General features: G+C 39.2%; 1 protein-coding gene across 1 annotated transcript in view; it reads left to right on the top strand.

Annotated features, from left to right (window-relative positions):
- EYA1 (EYA transcriptional coactivator and phosphatase 1) overlaps window positions 1-17,445 on the top strand; it is a 169,367-nt gene that overhangs the window by 108,182 nt on the left and 43,740 nt on the right. Inside the window, exon 12 of the mRNA XM_042924177.1 lies at window positions 6,631-6,720. Coding sequence (XP_042780111.1) covers window positions 6,631-6,720 — 90 coding nt within the window. The remainder of the gene's footprint in view (window positions 1-6,630; window positions 6,721-17,445) is intronic.

The following is a 17,445-nucleotide window of genomic DNA, read 5'->3' as shown; positions in this document are numbered from 1 at the left end:
TAATTCCACTACTGCCAGTTGTAGTAGCATCAGCAGCTTTCTACTTGCGAGGTACTATGTTGAGAATTTCAAATAAATTACCAAATTTAACCTCTCACACATGCTGGTTTTGCTCCCATTTTACTAATGAGGAACCTGAGGCTCAGAGGGTAAGTAACTGAACCTGACCACCACCACACAACCCGTCAATGGCAAAGTTTAGAATCCCAGTCTAAACTCTACGACTGCAAAGCCTGTGGCATGACCATTATGAAAGTGTGCATTTTCAACATTTTTCTGCCCTTGTGCAAGAGCTCTTTGCCCACAGGCTGTGAGCAAAAGTGTTTTAGAAGAAACTTGTGGCATGTAGTGAAAGAGTGGTCCCGAGAATGCCTCATGTTAGACCTAGTTAGTATTAGACCCAGTTCAGTCGAGAGGTGAGCTGGATGGCTATGTCGTAAGTGCCGTGTACAAGGCAGTTTCATTACTAGTCATCCCAAGAGGATTCCTAGACTGACGTGTAGAAGCAAATGGAACAGCCTCGCAGGACCAGCAGTGTCTTCATCTGGTTGCTGAGTCTCAGGAAAATCAAATTTCTGAATTTCTATGGATTGCATATTTAATGACCCTTAAAATTTATCATATGCCATGAAGACAGGCGACAAGAGACCATATCCTCATCTTCTGATGTTCCCATACTCACTTGTATTTACAGGCACTCTTTTTTTCAAAACAGATTATAGATTTTCAACATGTGAATTCAAGACTGCCAGACCTAAATCTCTCTACAGGCTGAATTTAATGGCATTTCAGCATTTCTGTGTACTAATTTTGTCTAGAATTTCTTTTAACTCTTTTAAGCATTTTTATAACATGGTGATCTAGTAGACTAGTGATCAACCTGAAAAAAAAAATTAATAAAAGGAAAGAAATGACAATGGGCTAGGGGTAATGCTGGTGATTTCAGCATAGAATGATAATAACTTGAGTTTCTGTGAGCATTCTGTGTTCTGGAAACAGGAGGAAAAGATCTTGAGACCATGGGATAATTAAAGATCACTTGATAAAGGATGAAAGCAAAACAGTTGTTTTAGGTCTGGGTCTGTGCTCAGCAGATTTCATTGTTATTTAATTTTTCAACTAAATGTTGCTTTCTGTTCAGTAGACATAATTGCCTTTGACTTAACAGGCAACAGCCGTGGGTAGCCTCACATTGCATCAAGTTCCTTCACTTTATTTTCCTGACTTCAAGCAGACATTTGCAATTTAATATCCTATCAACATAATTTAGGAGCAGGGTTAAATTTCAGTTCTCTGTGTGTATGTGCGGTGTTGGATGCTATTTGTGTTGCTTTGGTGAGGAACATCTTGAGAAGAAGGTCTCTAGTAGGAGAATGTCCTGGGCAGAAGAGCAATAGTAAATTGACACTATTTCTTCATTAAAATAAAGATGCCTAAGCATTTGATTTTATTTTCTCTGTCTGAACCTCTTCACTGTACTGTCTAATTTTTACGAAGGAACTAAATTGTAGAGCACATAAGAACATATTTTGCTGAATGTTGTAATGCATACCACTACTGAATTTAAAAAATAAACGATTGCGTGCTGCTTTTATGCTAAGTTTCTCCACTTCATTAAGCAGATAGGTAAGGCTGTATAAGCAGTGGTTCTAAGAATGGGCTGCTCTTTCATCAGGTACAAATTAATCTTGCATTTCTAATGAATATGTTTAATTCTATATTATGTAGGTAGAATCATTTTAGGACTAAAAAGTGCCCCCCTCCCCCTTAGGTAGGTATCTGTGGATTTTTTTTTAACCAATACTGAATGCTAACAACTAACTAAAGGTCACATTTAATATTTTTTATTGGAATTATTTGAAATACCCTATTTATTGCTTTTCATTCATTTATCCCTCCGCCAAACTTTGGGAAAGCCCTGTGCCAGGCGTATAGTGCTAGGTCCCAGGGATATAGAGATAAGGATGTAGGGCTATGGCTCCGCCCTCCTTAGATGATAACACACCTACTGGCCCAGCGGCCACTGAGCCAGGCTGGAAAGAGTCAGGGATGAGACTCTTACCTGATGAAGAGGCGATGGGAGAAACTGCAGGAGTTCAGGGCATGCAGGTTCAGTCAGAGACCTCAGCATACTAATGTGGGTAATCAAGGGAGATTGATCCTTTACCCTAGGTTTTTTAAGGTCCCTGGTGAGAATGACCATCAGAGTCCCTCGTCTTTTACATAAGGCCTCTGCCTAAGTCATCTTTTGAAGAAAATATTTCATGACAAATTAGTTTGAAAAACTATAAATTGGTCCCATATTAGGGAGGTAAGGAACAGTCAGACGTTTATGGGCTTTTTGTACTTGTTGAAGTGTTTAGATGTTTCCTAAAAGGGATAGGAGAGTGAAATTGTCCTAGTGAGACCCTGGACATAGAGCCCTGGGAAGGAGGTGATTGCAAATATTCACATAGGAGACACGTGGCTGGGGGGGAAAAGTGGCAGTGAATATATGGAAGGCATGAATTCCAGATCCAAGTGGCAGGATGTCATGATTGATTTGATGTAGGGTCAAAAGAGGCCGTTTAGAAGAGTGCCAAGGTTTGGGGCTGATAGGTTGCCATTCACCTAAAGAAGGAAAACAATAGGTTTGCAGGGGAACTGTGACAAATCCAACTTGCAGCACACTGAGTTTCAGATGCTATATGGGGCATCCAGCTAGAAATGGCCAATAGGTAATTGATATGTGGGCCCAGAGTTGAGATCTAAGATCTAGCAGAAGGGAGCGGTGTGAAGGTTGAAGCCGTGAGTGTGCTGGGGTCTGTGAGGCAGGCACCCACAGTGAGGGATAGATAAAGACAGTCCCAGGGACCCACATCATTGAAGGGATAGATGATGGATACTCAGATTCTAGAAAGATGCCCAAAAAATATTGATGGTGTTACAGGCACCGGGAAAAGAAATGTCAAGAAGATATTGAACAACAGTGGCAAGTGCCACAGAGGGTCAAGTTCAAAAAAAAAAAAAGAAAGAAAGAAAGAAAGAAACATTTGGCAACAATGTTTACTTAAATGACATGTTTCTTTGAAGTGATACAACAAAAAATGGTTTTACAAAAGCAACGATTTTATAACTACAGCTTTGGAATTTGTTATTGCAAAGCACAAGAAAAGATTAAGCCAAAGATGTGGTGATTTTAATGTCTCAGTTTTGGTCTAAAAAAATGTGGGTTTTTTTCTTCCTCTAAATATGCCAAAATAAGCCATCAAGCTATGACTAATTTATTAACTGTTCAGTGTTAGCTTTTGTCACATTTGACTTGTTTCAGACATACTTGAAAAATGTGAACGTATTAAAAGATTCTTATGAAGTGAAATCTAACCTCATTATGAGGACGCCGTGTAAGCAAATCTCTGAACGCAGTTATCTATTTGCCTTTCTGGTAGTTTCCTTTTAGGTAAACTACTTGGGGTGAGGTGGCTCTGCACCCTGACAGCTCTGACCATAAGCAGATCACAACACTGCTGCGACCCCATTTCCCTGTCCCTAAAATCAAAAGTGGGTATATTCTAGAGTTCTTCCCTTCAAACTGTAGATCATGATACATTAGTGAGCCAGGAAGTGGGAAATTATCAGAGTGCACTACTCCACACAGCGAGTAACGTCTTGTTTTGACAAATTTACATTAAAGCTCTTTGGGAGAGAGGGAAAGAAGGAGGGATGTTGGGGGGCGGGGTGGGGACGGGGAGAGAGGAAGAAAGAGAATATGTGTGTGTGTGTGTGTGTGTGTGTGTGTGTGTGTGAGAGAGAGAGAGAGAGAGAGAGAGAGAGAGAGAGAGGGATTACTAGCTCATTCTGTAAAGTGTATTTTTAACTACAGACTGTGGTTTTAAATTTTTTGAAAAACACTGCCCTCAACTAGAGCCCCTTCCTATTCTAAAAATCTCTCATTCCAGTTGTCTGCCCAGTTGCTCTCTTGGTGTAGTAAATGTTTGAGGACAATACTGTGGAGTGGCAGGTATAAAAACTGTTAAGGTATGACCGCTAATAACAAAGGAGAAAGACATTAAAAGGTAAATAAGGCCAACATCTGTGTTGTATTTGACCACAAGACTGAACAAGCCTTTAAAATTTATTGGTATTCCGACTAGCAAGTCATTACTGTAATTTATGAAGTAAAGTTAAAATATGCTATATATTAACAAACAATGGAGTAATTCTTTTGATGGTGGTATAATCTGCAACCGTATCGAGGAGAAATAAAGCTTTTTCAAAAGTAACAATACCGGCACGTAAATTCCCAAATTGGCAATTAAATAAATGTGGTCAGGCTCTTCCATCTTGCCACATAAAAAGATTCATTGACATGGTTATGAGACAAGTCAGTGTATTTTTATTGGCCTGAACTAGAGGGAGTAAACACCTTGGTCAGGTGTTTTGTTTTAGAAGCAGCTGTTTGAACTTCTCCTACTGGTTTTTTCTGCTCTAGGGTATATTTGAGCATTTGCTTTTTCCAGCGCACTTACTGATTTAGAATTCAAGTGAGTGAGCAATTTCCTATAAAACTAAGATTCAATGGAAGTTTCTCTAGACTTACGGGTAAACTTTTAAATTCGTCTACAGCCTCTGGAATTTCATAGACTTTAGGTGGTATTAAACAGGGACCGTTTAAAGAATGCTGAGGAATATGAATCATCAAACCGGAAATCTGAGGGACGTGTTTTTATTTGTCCTTCCCTACGCAGCTCTTAGACATTCCGTTGGTCTCACTTTCTTTCTTCTCTGCCCTGTTACAAACCCTGGGGTGTTTGCTTTGCCCCTTTGCCAATCTAACCCCTGACTCTTGGCAATACTGTGCTCTCTGCCTCCTTCCCACTGTCAGTCAGCCGGCGGAGAAGGCCTGGGGAAGAGAGCAATTGAGACCAGCGAGGTCATCCTGCCATATTTTCCCAGACCCTTCGCTGTCGGTCCTCTGGGACTCCAGAAAGGTAGACTGATGGAGGGGGCATGGTGGAGGCAGTGCTAGCAGAGGGGGTGGGGCGGGGCGGTGTTGACTCCACCTCCCTGGCCATAGCTGATTGGCCTGTGGCAGGCAGCCTTTGAGTCGCCGCCCCATCCCTCCATCCCAGGCCCCTGCTCTCTCCACTGTGTGCAAACGCATCTAGCAGTGCCAGATTAAGAGACGAGAATTTTTTTTTTTTCTGCGTGAGAACAACGTGTCTGCCAGTTAGCCATCCGATTTATTAGATGAGCAAAGTAAGGATCGGTGAGGTAAGGGCCCCAAAGTGGGAGAGCAAGGTAAGGCCTGGCCCCTGGGTCTAGGGCTCTTCCTCCAATGCTTGAGGCTCTTTCCCGAAGCGCTTGTAGAGACGGGACTTGAGATAAATACTCAAGAGCTTGGTAGACTATAGAAATATGGACAGTAGGGAGTAGACCACAGACTTTGGAATGAAGATGCTGTGTTCAGAAGGCCGTACAGAAAACGTGCAAGTCTTATGTCAGAGAGTATAGACACACAAAGTGTACCCCAGTAGGCAGGTGACATATGTGAAGGCATAATTCTTCTACTTATAATTTCCCTAGTTAAGTGATGATACAGGTGGACTCTGTACGTACTCCAGAGGCTTGATGTAATAATGAAACAGGCTATCAGAAATTATTGCTTGAAAACATTTAAAATGTCGTACGTGTAACAGCCAACATTGCTGTTAGAATGCCGGTGAAACCTTCCAAAACTCTCATTACAACTTTGTAGACTTTGTGGACGTGTTTTCTTCCTTGATTAATTATGCAGGGTCTTCACCAAGAACCATGTTGTTTCCTGGATGTGATACATTACAAATACAGTGACACCATAAAAACTGCAACTATTTCCATAGCCCCTGAATTCATCTCAGTGCCCATAGATGTCATGCGGATATGGAGTGTATGAGACAGCCTGATCATCAGTAGCACCCGCATGTACATTTCAGGATGCTGGTCCTCCCCCCCCACCAACCCGCCCCCGTGCCTTTGGTATGGTCCTGGCTGTCTGGTAACTGGATGGTGTTGCATGAATGCCAGGATCAGCTCTCTGAGCTGGGCACAGTGCCCGGTGCTCAGAGTGGCTATAACTTCCTACTGTGAGTATACCCCAAATTGGCCGACAGCCCCAATAAATAACAAATAATGATAGTTATCATCTGGAGTAAAATTAGTATTTATTACCCTTCTGAAATTAATCTATATTGTACCTATTTTCTGGTATTTGTGGCAGACCTGTTAGATACTCTTGGTTTATGGCGTAACATACACATTGTCCTCTCCAGTCCGTGAATTTCTTGCTCCTGACACACCTGTGAAGATGAATTTCCTCTATTCTATATGCCTAAGTAACCCTAGATTTTATATTGTTGTAATATTTGAAGCAGCAAATTATCTCTTCATTATGCAAAGTACCAACAGCATTGGGGTCACTTGTTAAATAAGATAAGTCACTGAAGTTTGCACACAGAGTGGATCACGTCCACCAGGAGCAGCTGGAGGCCAGCCTTCCCCGATGAGTCCCTTGCTCTTGGCCCTTCCTTGCACTGACTCCCTCTTCTTGTGACACTGTATTCCATGAACCTGAAGTACATATGTTCTTGACCTGAAAAATTCTTCTTTTAGGATCCACCTACATCAGTTTCCCTTGGACTGCGCATGGAAGAAATGATTTTCAACTTGGCAGACACACATCTATTTTTCAACGACTTAGAAGTAAGTTCTGATTATTGTATACACACTTCACGCTGCATGCCTGGAAGTCGGTGAGTGGTCTTGCAATAACAGATATTTTGCGACTATCTGACGAAAATAAGGAGATTCCATTCATTACTGATTATGTGGTAATATGGTTGCCTTCATGGTATTTCTGTTTTGCTTTACTTGGGCTGTTGTGTTTCAAGGTTAGATTCCATGTGACCCTTGATAAGGATTAAAACTTGATGTCAAAACTCTTAAATATTAAACTGTGTTGATATCCTATGCTACAGATTTCTCAGCTACGTAATTACCACTGAGACGGGTAACCTTCAGAATCCAACAGAAGGAGCAACACTGACCTACCCTCTCCTTGTCAGCCTCTTATCCTATGGAGTCCTATGGTTTTCTATGATTTCTATGTCGTCCTCTTATCCTATAGAATCCTATGGTTTTCTTTCCGGTTGGCCCGATTGTATAATATTTTAGTCAGGCCTCTGCCCTTTGGACTGCCAGGATTTCTTACGTCAAACTGCTGATGATTTTATTTGTCCATTGTAATTTGGGGAGGAACTTCTGTAAGATGGTTAATTAAACTTGTTACAGGCACTGTCTAACATGATGATCTCGATTAGCAGAGTTTTTAAGCCTAGAGAATATTGTTTCTTGTATCACCGTTAGGAGAAAACATGACTATAACTACATTTCACCCTCTTCTTAATAGAGACAGTTGTTTATTTAAATCCTGCTGTTAAGCAAGCTTGTGGTAAGGCTGCCAACAGGCATTAATCATCAAGTTGTTGTTTTGGTAGATTTTATAAATGTGTGTTATTTCAGACAGAAGAATCTGAGAGATTCAAATAGAACTTTTACTGATCAAAGTTAATGGGCAGCAATTGGCCTTTAAATATTTCCTGATGTTTCCCTTTTCGAAATCAAGCAAAACACACCTTATTTAATAGATGAGCCAAAATCATTTGAAAAATGCCGGTGTGACAGAACTTAAATGCGGTTTGTTCAACATCTGTCCTGTATTTTGATTTCTTTTCATCTGCAATGAAACTACTCGTAGACGAATTGGCAACTTTCGGTGCAATAAAATTATTTAAATGTGCTTCATTTTTTCCCATTCCTTAGTGAAATATTTATTTTTACACTTAGGGTAAAATACAATTTTTTTTCACATTTTAAAGTATTTGCTTTTCTTAAGGAAATTACATGTAAGGCATTCCTATTTTTTGAGGTAGAAATATTCCAAGTGAGTGACAAGTTCAGAGTTGCCTTTAGAAGAGCTTAATAATCATTCTTATTTTCAAAAGCTGTTTCTGATTTATGGTTGTGATTCACTTCATAAGAGAACAGCACAAAAAATTCCATATTTTACTGGTATATTAAAATTCCTTCCCTAAGTTTCCATTTGTTTCTAATGATACAGACTAGGCTGATATTTTGTCTTGGGTACAGCCTTGTTACTCTTATTGATGTTAATAGGTGTTAATAGCACCCATCAAGAAGAAATTAGCAGCAATTTGCTATTGCTTTCAAATTTTACCTTCTTACAAATGCCAAAGCTTGTCTATGCAGTGGCAAAACTATTGTGGTGAAAAGTGAGAGGTTAGCCAAAGCAATATTTCGGTATCATATAGACCAAAAACTTCCAAACTTGGTTTTGATATAACATAGCTGGATTTTTATTTGTTTACTGACATTATTCACAGTGAACTGTATACAGAGTATCTAAAATGGTGCACAAATCCATGGAAAGTACATCTTGAAAGTTCTAGTTTAGAGATGTAGGGGATATAGTTTTTCCATAAGCCCAAACTGAGACAAAAAGAAAATGATGAACTGGGGGTGGATGCAGTCATTAAAATGTCTGATTCTGTTCTTGGCGTAAGGACTTTCCCTTATGTAAAGCAGAGAAGGGAATAAAGATATAATTCAACCAAATATACAAAGCAACAGTAGAAAAATGAAGCTTACAACCTTACAAAAGTTAGTTTTAAGTTACTTTACTTAAGAGTAATATAAAGGTATCAACCAAAGTGTAAATCAAAGATCCATTTAACCTCCCTCTTTGAAAATTGTTTACCTGCTCTAGATTTGCACAATATTTTAAAAATAAATTGGTTCTTAAACTTATTTCAGTATTTCATTTTATATTTTGGTAATTCAGACCTGGGGCTGGTCATGGCAAATATTAGTTTCTTTCAAAATAAAAAGCAGAGTTATTTCCTGGGAAAAACAAATGTATTGGCATTCTATTTCCAAGAAAACCAAAATTATCTCATCAGGCAGAAATGGTGTGGTAATGCCTAATTTCACACTCTAATGAGCAATGTGGTGCAGTAAGAGACATGGATATTTTAATATATTTAAATTACATGTTTTTAACATTTTAAGATCTCTGATACAGGTAATTTCAAGGAGATTAATGATCTGTTGTTTAGCTGGAAGTGTGATTTCCGAACTCCAATTGTTGATATTTGGCCTCATTTTCTTTTAACAAGTTAACTTTTTTGCCAGCCACCCCTCTGTATAATTTGATTAGTTCACAGTTTTGGCTTATAAGAGATTCTGAATAAGGAAACACACTTGTGAGAGGCTTCTAGTAACATTTTTTGTGTTATCAGAGTATACGTTTCAAATCGTTCTGGAGATACTAGCAAATTTTAGGGTATCATTTTAAAGCAATTTAGAAATGCCTTAATTGTACTTGAAGAACTAAAACAGTTAATCATTTTAGTTTTAAAAGTCTTGTGTGTCACCTCATTTTGTGACAATTTTTAATGAAAGCAGTCACAATTTAAATTAATTGTGTTGACACTCCGGGGGGGGGGGGGCAGGGCAGGGAATTAAATGGAGAAATTTTGTGGGTTTTGTTTTGTTTGTTTTTTGGTACCATTGAAAAATATTTGACATGTTAAGGAACATGAGTGACAGGGAGACGTAATTTTCAAAGGAAATAATATCCCCCCCACCCCCAGAGAAGGGTTTAAACTTTACTTCCATAGTGTACTTCTGACTTTCCTCTTTCTAAGACTATTTAACGTCCCGCGTATCATTTTACCAAAGGGTCTCCGCGTGCAATGTGATGATGCTTATATGGAAGTCATTTTTTATGAATGACAGTATGGAACTAGAGGTTTGTTTTTTTTTTTCTTCAGCTTCTTTAGCAAAGTATGACTCCAAGTGAATGGAGAAAGAGTTCTTTCTGTTGGGTTTTTATTGAAAGGCAACCTGCAGGCAGAGTGAGGAAAGGCCTTTCGTGTACGATGACGTTTCAGTTTAACTTGCTGTTGGTCAGTTCTCCCGCTAGATTTTTTTCCACAGTCAGGGAGACTGTTTCATCAAGATGGATATAAGTCAACTAAAAATAAGGTGTAAGCCCATGTTGAACTTGCTGTCTGTCAGGTGTGAAGTTGTATCACTGCACTGGCATTACGGTTGCCATCCTAACTGGTGGTGGTGACGTGGTGGCCTTCACGGGCCTCTGCTCCCAGAGCACACTCCCTGACTGCAGGGATCAGGGTTGGGAAATAGCAGGAACGCTCCTCATCCTTCTGTCTTCACGTGAAGGGGTTGTATACACCACACTTATCTAGTTAAGTGTGGAGCTCCATTGGAGCATTCTCCCTCTCCTAGTGTGTTGCATACTTGAGACAGACCAGAGGATTCCTTAGTGTCAGGATTCACATGAATGCCTCAGTCCTTTCTTGAGTCTTTGCCATGTAGACTCCTGTCCTAGATCTGTCGTTTAAGTACCTGCTTCTGGTACCCCTTTGTTTTTACCTTTTCTACAAAGAAAAGGCTTGGGATAGGGGTGCCTGGGTGGCTTGGTCGGTTAAGCATCCGACTTGGGCTCAGGTCATGATCTCACGGTCTGTGAGTTCGAGCCCCGCGTCGGGCTCTGTGCTGACAGCTCGGAGCCTGGAGCCCGTTTCAGATTCTGTGTCTCCCTCTGTCTCTGCCCCTCCCCTGTTCATGCTCTGTCTCTCTCTGTCTCAAAAAAATAAACAAACATTAAAAAAAAAATTAAGAAAAGGCTTGGGATAGAAAGTTCCGGTCTCCGTAGAGGCTAGCCTGGGTTTGGTGAGGCAAAGGTTGTGGAAGGCTGCTGAAAACAGTCTCTAAATAATGCTGTGGTTTAAAGGAAGGGAGTTGTAATGATTTTTCTTATAAAGCAAAGAAATTGGTTTGCCCCTTGGTTTCATTCAGTCTTTAAATTTGTAATAATATTTTATGACTCTAACCCTTAGGGTATCCTCTGTTAATTATTTTAGTATATAGTATTTATAAATTTGTATTTACCTACGAAAAAATCTTTCTTCAAAGTATCAACCATGCCAATGCTCAATAGCTTTGATTTCACGTGACGTGTTTTGTAGTGACCTAATGCCTATGTTGCCAAAAGTGTAAAATTTTAGCTAATTCAGAGGTTGATTTTTTTGAGTTGAAAAATATAATTCACCTAGAAAGGGCCTTATTCTCTATAAATAAGTGGGAAAGGAACTCTTGTGCCCAAAGTCCAGCTTTTGTGGTGGGTGCTGGAAATTCTGGTTCTCTGCTGCTGCCTGAGAAAGCATCTCATGGATGCTTCCAGAGAGGACGCTTCGAGAAGAGCTTTGAGCTGTTCTCTGTTTTCAGTCCCTTCCACAAGCCAAGAGCAACTGTATGAAAATGTGCGTGCATATCAGTATTATATTCCAAATGTACCCATACACATATACACATATGGCAAGTTTTCAGCTCTGTACAGAGGCTTTGTGCTCTTATTTTCTCCTTATAAATTTGGCAAACATAAAGTATCATATTTTTTTAAACTCCTGGTAACATCTTTCATAACAACCAGAATATCACCTTCAACGTTTTGACCATTAAATGACTTAGATTGAATTCTTATCTGTTATCTTAGAATAGAATCAATTTCTATTTCCTCCCCCATGGAAGAGAGTAGAGAGTTGACTTTGCCTTCTTTGTCTTTATTTTTGAATAGGAAGTTCATCTATTTATTTTATTAAAAAAAAATTTTTTTTTTAATTTACATCCAAGTTAGTTAGCATGTAATGTGCAATAATGATTTCAGGAATAGATTCTAGTGATTCATCCCCTACATAGAACACCCAGTGCTTATCCCAACAAGTGTCCTCCTTAATGCCCCGTGCCCATTTAGCCCCCCCCCCCCACACACACGCACACACGCACACACGCACACAACCCCTCCAGCAACCCTCAGTTCGTTCTCCGCAGTTAAGTCTCCTGTGTTTGCCTTCCTGTGTCTTAAGGTAAGTTGTTTGGTCTTGTCCATTTCCTTGGTTAACAAGATTAACAGCAAAAGTCTGAGTTTAGAGGGCAAATTACAGTTTCTGAGTAACAAATGATTATTAGATATAATAAATGAATATTGAATTTAACTATATCTAGAATTCTAACTCTAGAATTCTAAGAGAATTGATGGCTGAAAAGAAGCAATGTCGTATTTTGTTATTATTACTAATGAGTAATTTTAAGTGTTCTTCCTGTTTCTTCATTTCTTACAAGATTCTATATTTTTCTTTTATGTGAAGTAAGAAATAGATATATAAAAATCTATTCAAGGACTTCGTTAATTGTGAGGTTCATCAGAAGGTTAGTAGTCAAAGTATACAGCTGCTTAACATGATAAAAGATATTTACCTTACACTGACAGCCAACATTGTACTTAGCAGTAAAATAAGAGAGACACATCGTCATTACAAAAGGAAAAAAAATTAAATGCTCTCTGTCAGGACTATTATTCAGCATTATTTTAGGAATCTGGGGCGCAGTAAGACATGAGCTATAACTAATGAAATGAAAGCGATGGAAATTATTGTTTTTGCAGAAAATTTGATATACATAAAAGCTGAAATAAACTTGAATAGTCTTAGAATTTATAATAAGCTTCAGAAAGGTGAAAGATTATAGAATTAAGTTTAAAAATCAATAACTTTTGTATTATAGTCAGACATGCAGAAATTTTAATTATAATTTTAAAGTAGCAGAAACTGCAACACCAAAATGAAAACAAAATTAAAAGGAAAAATAATAAGTAACCTATACAAGAGGCAATTGTAAGAAATATATGGATAAAACTTTGACATCTTACTGAGAGATCTAAGGATTTGAATAAAAGATTTTTTCCTTTTCTTTTTGTAACACGTTTGAACAGTTTTACAAAATTGTCCATTTGAAAGGATAAGCAAAAATACCTAAATTTTTTTGTCAGAAAGTGGTAATAGTAAGCATCCAACTCAACCAAATAGTAAATCTCTTAGAATTCTATAATGATATGAAGATTTGTGTTGGCCTACATTGGCATTGGACTAACCAGGGGGAGAAAAGATCATTCAAACACAGCCCCAACTTCTAGAAAACTTTTGTATGTGTTAAATGAACACACACATATAATAAGATAAGAAATCGATGTCAATTCATTAAGAAAAAACATAAAGAAATAGCTCAATAGAAGAAATGAGCAAAGAACATGGGACAGACTGTTCACAAGAGGAAAACATTCAAATTGTCCACACACATAAAGGAAAGATGTTAGATTTCACTTTTGGTGATCAGAAATGTCAGAGAGTAAGTGGTCAGCCCCTGCCCATTACACCAGCAAAGATTTAAAATCAGTGATGTGGTCTACAGTGCAGTAAGATAAACAACTTGTGTCCACTGCTGATAAGGATGTGAATTGGTACGAGTTTTCAGAAAAGCAGTTTGATAATATGTATTCAGGAGCTTAATGTGCTGATTTTTTTACTCAATAATTCCACTTTTCGCTTCTATTCTGAGAAAAGAGAATTGTAGACAGATAATTGATAACATAGTGATAAGCAGTCATTGACCTTGTCCTAAATACTTTACATACATTATTCCACTTAATACCCTGAGGTTTCTATGATAAAAAGCACTATCATTATCTCCATTTTGTGGAGGAGCCTAGCAAATCTTGGAGGATTAAACCAAAATTTGTCTAAGCTCATACAGCTACTGAATGACAGACGCTAACTCAAGACAGGTACTTTCTAGAAGTTCTCTCAGCCCACACTATATCTCCCCATGGCCTTTTTTTTTTTTTTTAATTCTGAAATACAGAAATGTTTTCAATACCCATAAAAAAAGAATGAAATAAATTATAGCACATCCTCATTGGAGATTGTTTTAAGACTATATTAAATAGAAGGAAAATATTCATGGTCCATTGCAAGTGTAAAATATAGGCTATACAGTACAGGGTAACTTAATGTTCGAAAGTATGCCCTATTATCTGAAAAGGTTATAGACTGGATGATTCCAGTGATTTAACATTCTAGAAAAGGCAAAACTATGGAGACAGTAAAAAAGTTCAGTTGGTCGCCATGGGTTAGAGGGAGGGAGGGATGAATAGAGGGAGTTCAGAGCATTTTTTAGGTAGTGAAACTGTCGTGTGTGATGCTGCAATGGTGGATACCCAACATCGTACTTTTGTCAAAACCCACAGGGTGCACAACACCAAGAGTGGGCTCTTTTTTTTTTTAATATGAAATTTATTGTCAAATTGGTTTCCATACAACACCCAGTGCTTATCCCAAAAGGTGCCCTCCTCAATACCCACCACCCACCCCATCTCCCTCCCTATCCCCGTCAACCCTCAGTTCTCAGTTTTTAAGAGTCCAAGAGTGAGCTCTAATGTCAATGATGGACTATGGGCGATAATGATGTGTCAATGTAGATTCATTTGATCGTCACAGATGTAACGCTCTAAGATGTCCCTAGTAGGGGAGGTTGTGCATGCATGTAGACAAGGTACACATGGAAAATCTCTCTGCTTTCTGTTCAGTTTTTTTTTTGTAGGTCTATTGCTTCTCTAGAAAACAAAGTTTAACTTTTTAAAAAAGATTATGGCATATTGAAAAAAAACTGGAGGGAAATATATTTTTTAAATATGTTATGACATAAAATTTAAAAATAAGTCTACAAAATAAATCATACTACTGTTTTTAATGTATACGGTATTAAAAACTAGCTAGAGGTAAATATATTAAAAAGTTGCCAGTCTGGATAATGGGTTTACAAATGCTGTTTCTCTGGGACGCCTGGGTGGCCCAGTCAGTTAAGTGTCTGACTTCGGCTCAGGTCATAACCTCACAGTTCGTGAATTCGGGCCCCGTGTCGGGCTCTGTGATGCCAGCTCAGAGCCTGAAGCCTGCTTCAGATTCTGTGTCTCCCTCTTTTTCTGCCCCTCCCCTGCTTGAACTCTGTCCCCCTCTCTGTCTCAAAAATGAATAAACATTAAACACGCGCGCGCACACACACACACACACACACACACACAAATGCTGTTTCTCTGTAATGCTCCAGAACTGAGATGCTCATAGCATTTTGTAATCTCTCTATATCGTGTGGCTGCTGCCTTTATTCAGTAGTTAATACATATTTATTGGGCAACTATTAAGTTCCAGGCATAGTGTTCTAGATGCTGAGAATACAGTGATGATTGAGTTAAGGTTTTTCTCATGGAATTGGCACTCCGTAGAGGAAGTAGGAGATAAACACTATGTAAATAAAATAATGTCATGTAGAAATAAATATGAAGAAAATGAAACAGTAATTGGATAAGGGATGGATCAGCTGAGGTGGGGCATCTTTAGCTGAGATGTTCAGGAAGAGGTATCCCTGAGGAAAGGACATTTGTGAAGAAACCAGGAAGTTGGGAGGGAAGCAGCTACAACTACAGAAAAGCATTCTGGAAAGTCAGTGGCAAGTGCAAAGGCCCTGAGGTGGAACTGTGTTTCACTCCTTCAAGAAATAAACAAGACCATTATGGCTGCAACAGAGTGAATGGGGGGACAGTGACAGAGTCCAGATCATGAAGGACCTTGTAGACTGTGGTGAGAAAGTTGGATGATTTTTCTAATTGTAGTAGAAAGCCATTGGAGAGTTTTAAACATGGGCATGTTAAAATGTTTATATGCTTAAAAGCTCAGCCTGATTAGCGTATGAGGAAAGGCAAGACTGGAACCAACGCGACCAATTAGGAGACCGTTAAGCCAGCCAGATAGCCTTGGGCTGAGATGGCGGCAGTTCTGGACATGGTGAGAAGTTGCAGGATTTACAGTATAATTTAGTGGAAACACTGACAGGATTTGATTAAGGGATCAGAGGTTGGAGGAGAAGGAAAGCTGAATGAAGGATGACCACTAGTTTTGACCTGAGCAACCAGATGGGTGGTAGATTATCTGAGATGAGAAGGAGTGGGTTTGGGGTGGTGAGGGTGGGGAAGGAGTTGTACTCAAAAATTCTGCATTGAGCATATTAATTTGAAATACATATTCAACATCCAAGGCAAGAAATTATGTACCTATAGGTTTGAATCTCAGAGAAAAGAAGCAAATTTAAGGATATCATTTTATTTAAAAAAATTTTTTTTACATTTATTTATTTTTGAGAGAGTGAGACATCAAGTGAGAGTGGGAAAGGGGCAGAGAGAGAGAGAGACAGGATCAGAAGCAGTCTCCAGGCTCTGAGCTGTCAGCACAGAGCCCGATGTGGGGCTCGAACCCACAGACCGTGAGATCACGACCTGAGCTGAAGTTGGACGCTCAACGGACTGAGCCACCCAGGCCCCCCTTGAGGATATCATTTCAAAAGTCATAAAGACCTCTTCTATGGGAAAGAGTGCCAGTTGAGAAGAGGGCCTAAAATTGAGTATTAGACACTCTAATAATCAGAAACAGGACCAAGAAAAAAACTTTCAAGAGATGTGTTAAGCAATAGACAGTGAAGGGGGTGGAAAAGTATGGGGTATCACAGCAATGTAGCGGATGGCATTTCAGGAGCAAGGGATGATGTGCTGTGTCCCAAATGCCACCAAAGTTGAGTAAGATGAGAACAGAGCAGTAGCTTTTGGATTTGGCAAGAATCTTGGTGGTTAATGACTCTGATAAGCACCATTTCAATGAAGCAGGAAGACAATTGGAGCGGTTTGAGGAGAAGACCAGGGTTGACAAAGTGAAGTCAGGAAGGATTGAGTGTCTACAGTGACTGGTTGTAGAGAGATGGGTTGGTGTATGGAGGGGATCAGAGGATCAAGGGAGGTTGTGGAGTTTTTCCACGGAAGATGTTTAGACATGTTGGGCCTCAGTGGGAATAATTCAGTGGAGGAGAAAAGATGTATGGTAGCAAAGAGAGAGAAACTGTGAGAGTGAAGTCCTTGGGTAGCAAGAAAGATGGGTGGCATCCGGAACACAAGATAAGAAGAAAGGCAGAATTGGCAGCTTCAGATGCTGGCAGGCAACTGGGGTTCAGTAGTGCTAAGAGGAAGCTGTTCTCACTGGAACAACACCTGCCACTCTATCACTAGCGTTTCCTGTCTGCTGCTCTTTGTCCCCAACTAGGGAGTCCCTTAAGGGCAGAGACCATGATTTGTCCGCCTGCATCCTAAGCTTCTAGCACAGGACTTGGTGCATGGAAGGCTCTCATATGTTTTTTTAGTTTTTTCCAAAACTTTTGAATTAAATAGTCTACAATGAGCACGCCTGCTTTTATATTTTGCAAAAGTTAACTTCTTACAAGTAAATGATTAATCACAACCTTGAAAACAATTTAGATTGTCCAAGATGTTAAATTTTGATGCCCCTTCCTTAAAGTCATATCTTCAAAGTTCTTAATGCCAAAATACAATAGACATGGAAGAGGTATATTATAAATCATATACAGTGTGCTTCCAGTTTAAGGTTTAAA

The sequence above is a fragment of the Panthera leo genome, chromosome F2 (genome assembly GCF_018350215.1).
Source record: "Panthera leo isolate Ple1 chromosome F2, P.leo_Ple1_pat1.1, whole genome shotgun sequence".
NCBI lineage: Eukaryota > Metazoa > Chordata > Mammalia > Carnivora > Felidae > Panthera > Panthera leo.
Note: the sequence above shows the minus strand (reverse complement) of the source record. Positions and strands in the feature narration are given on the sequence as shown.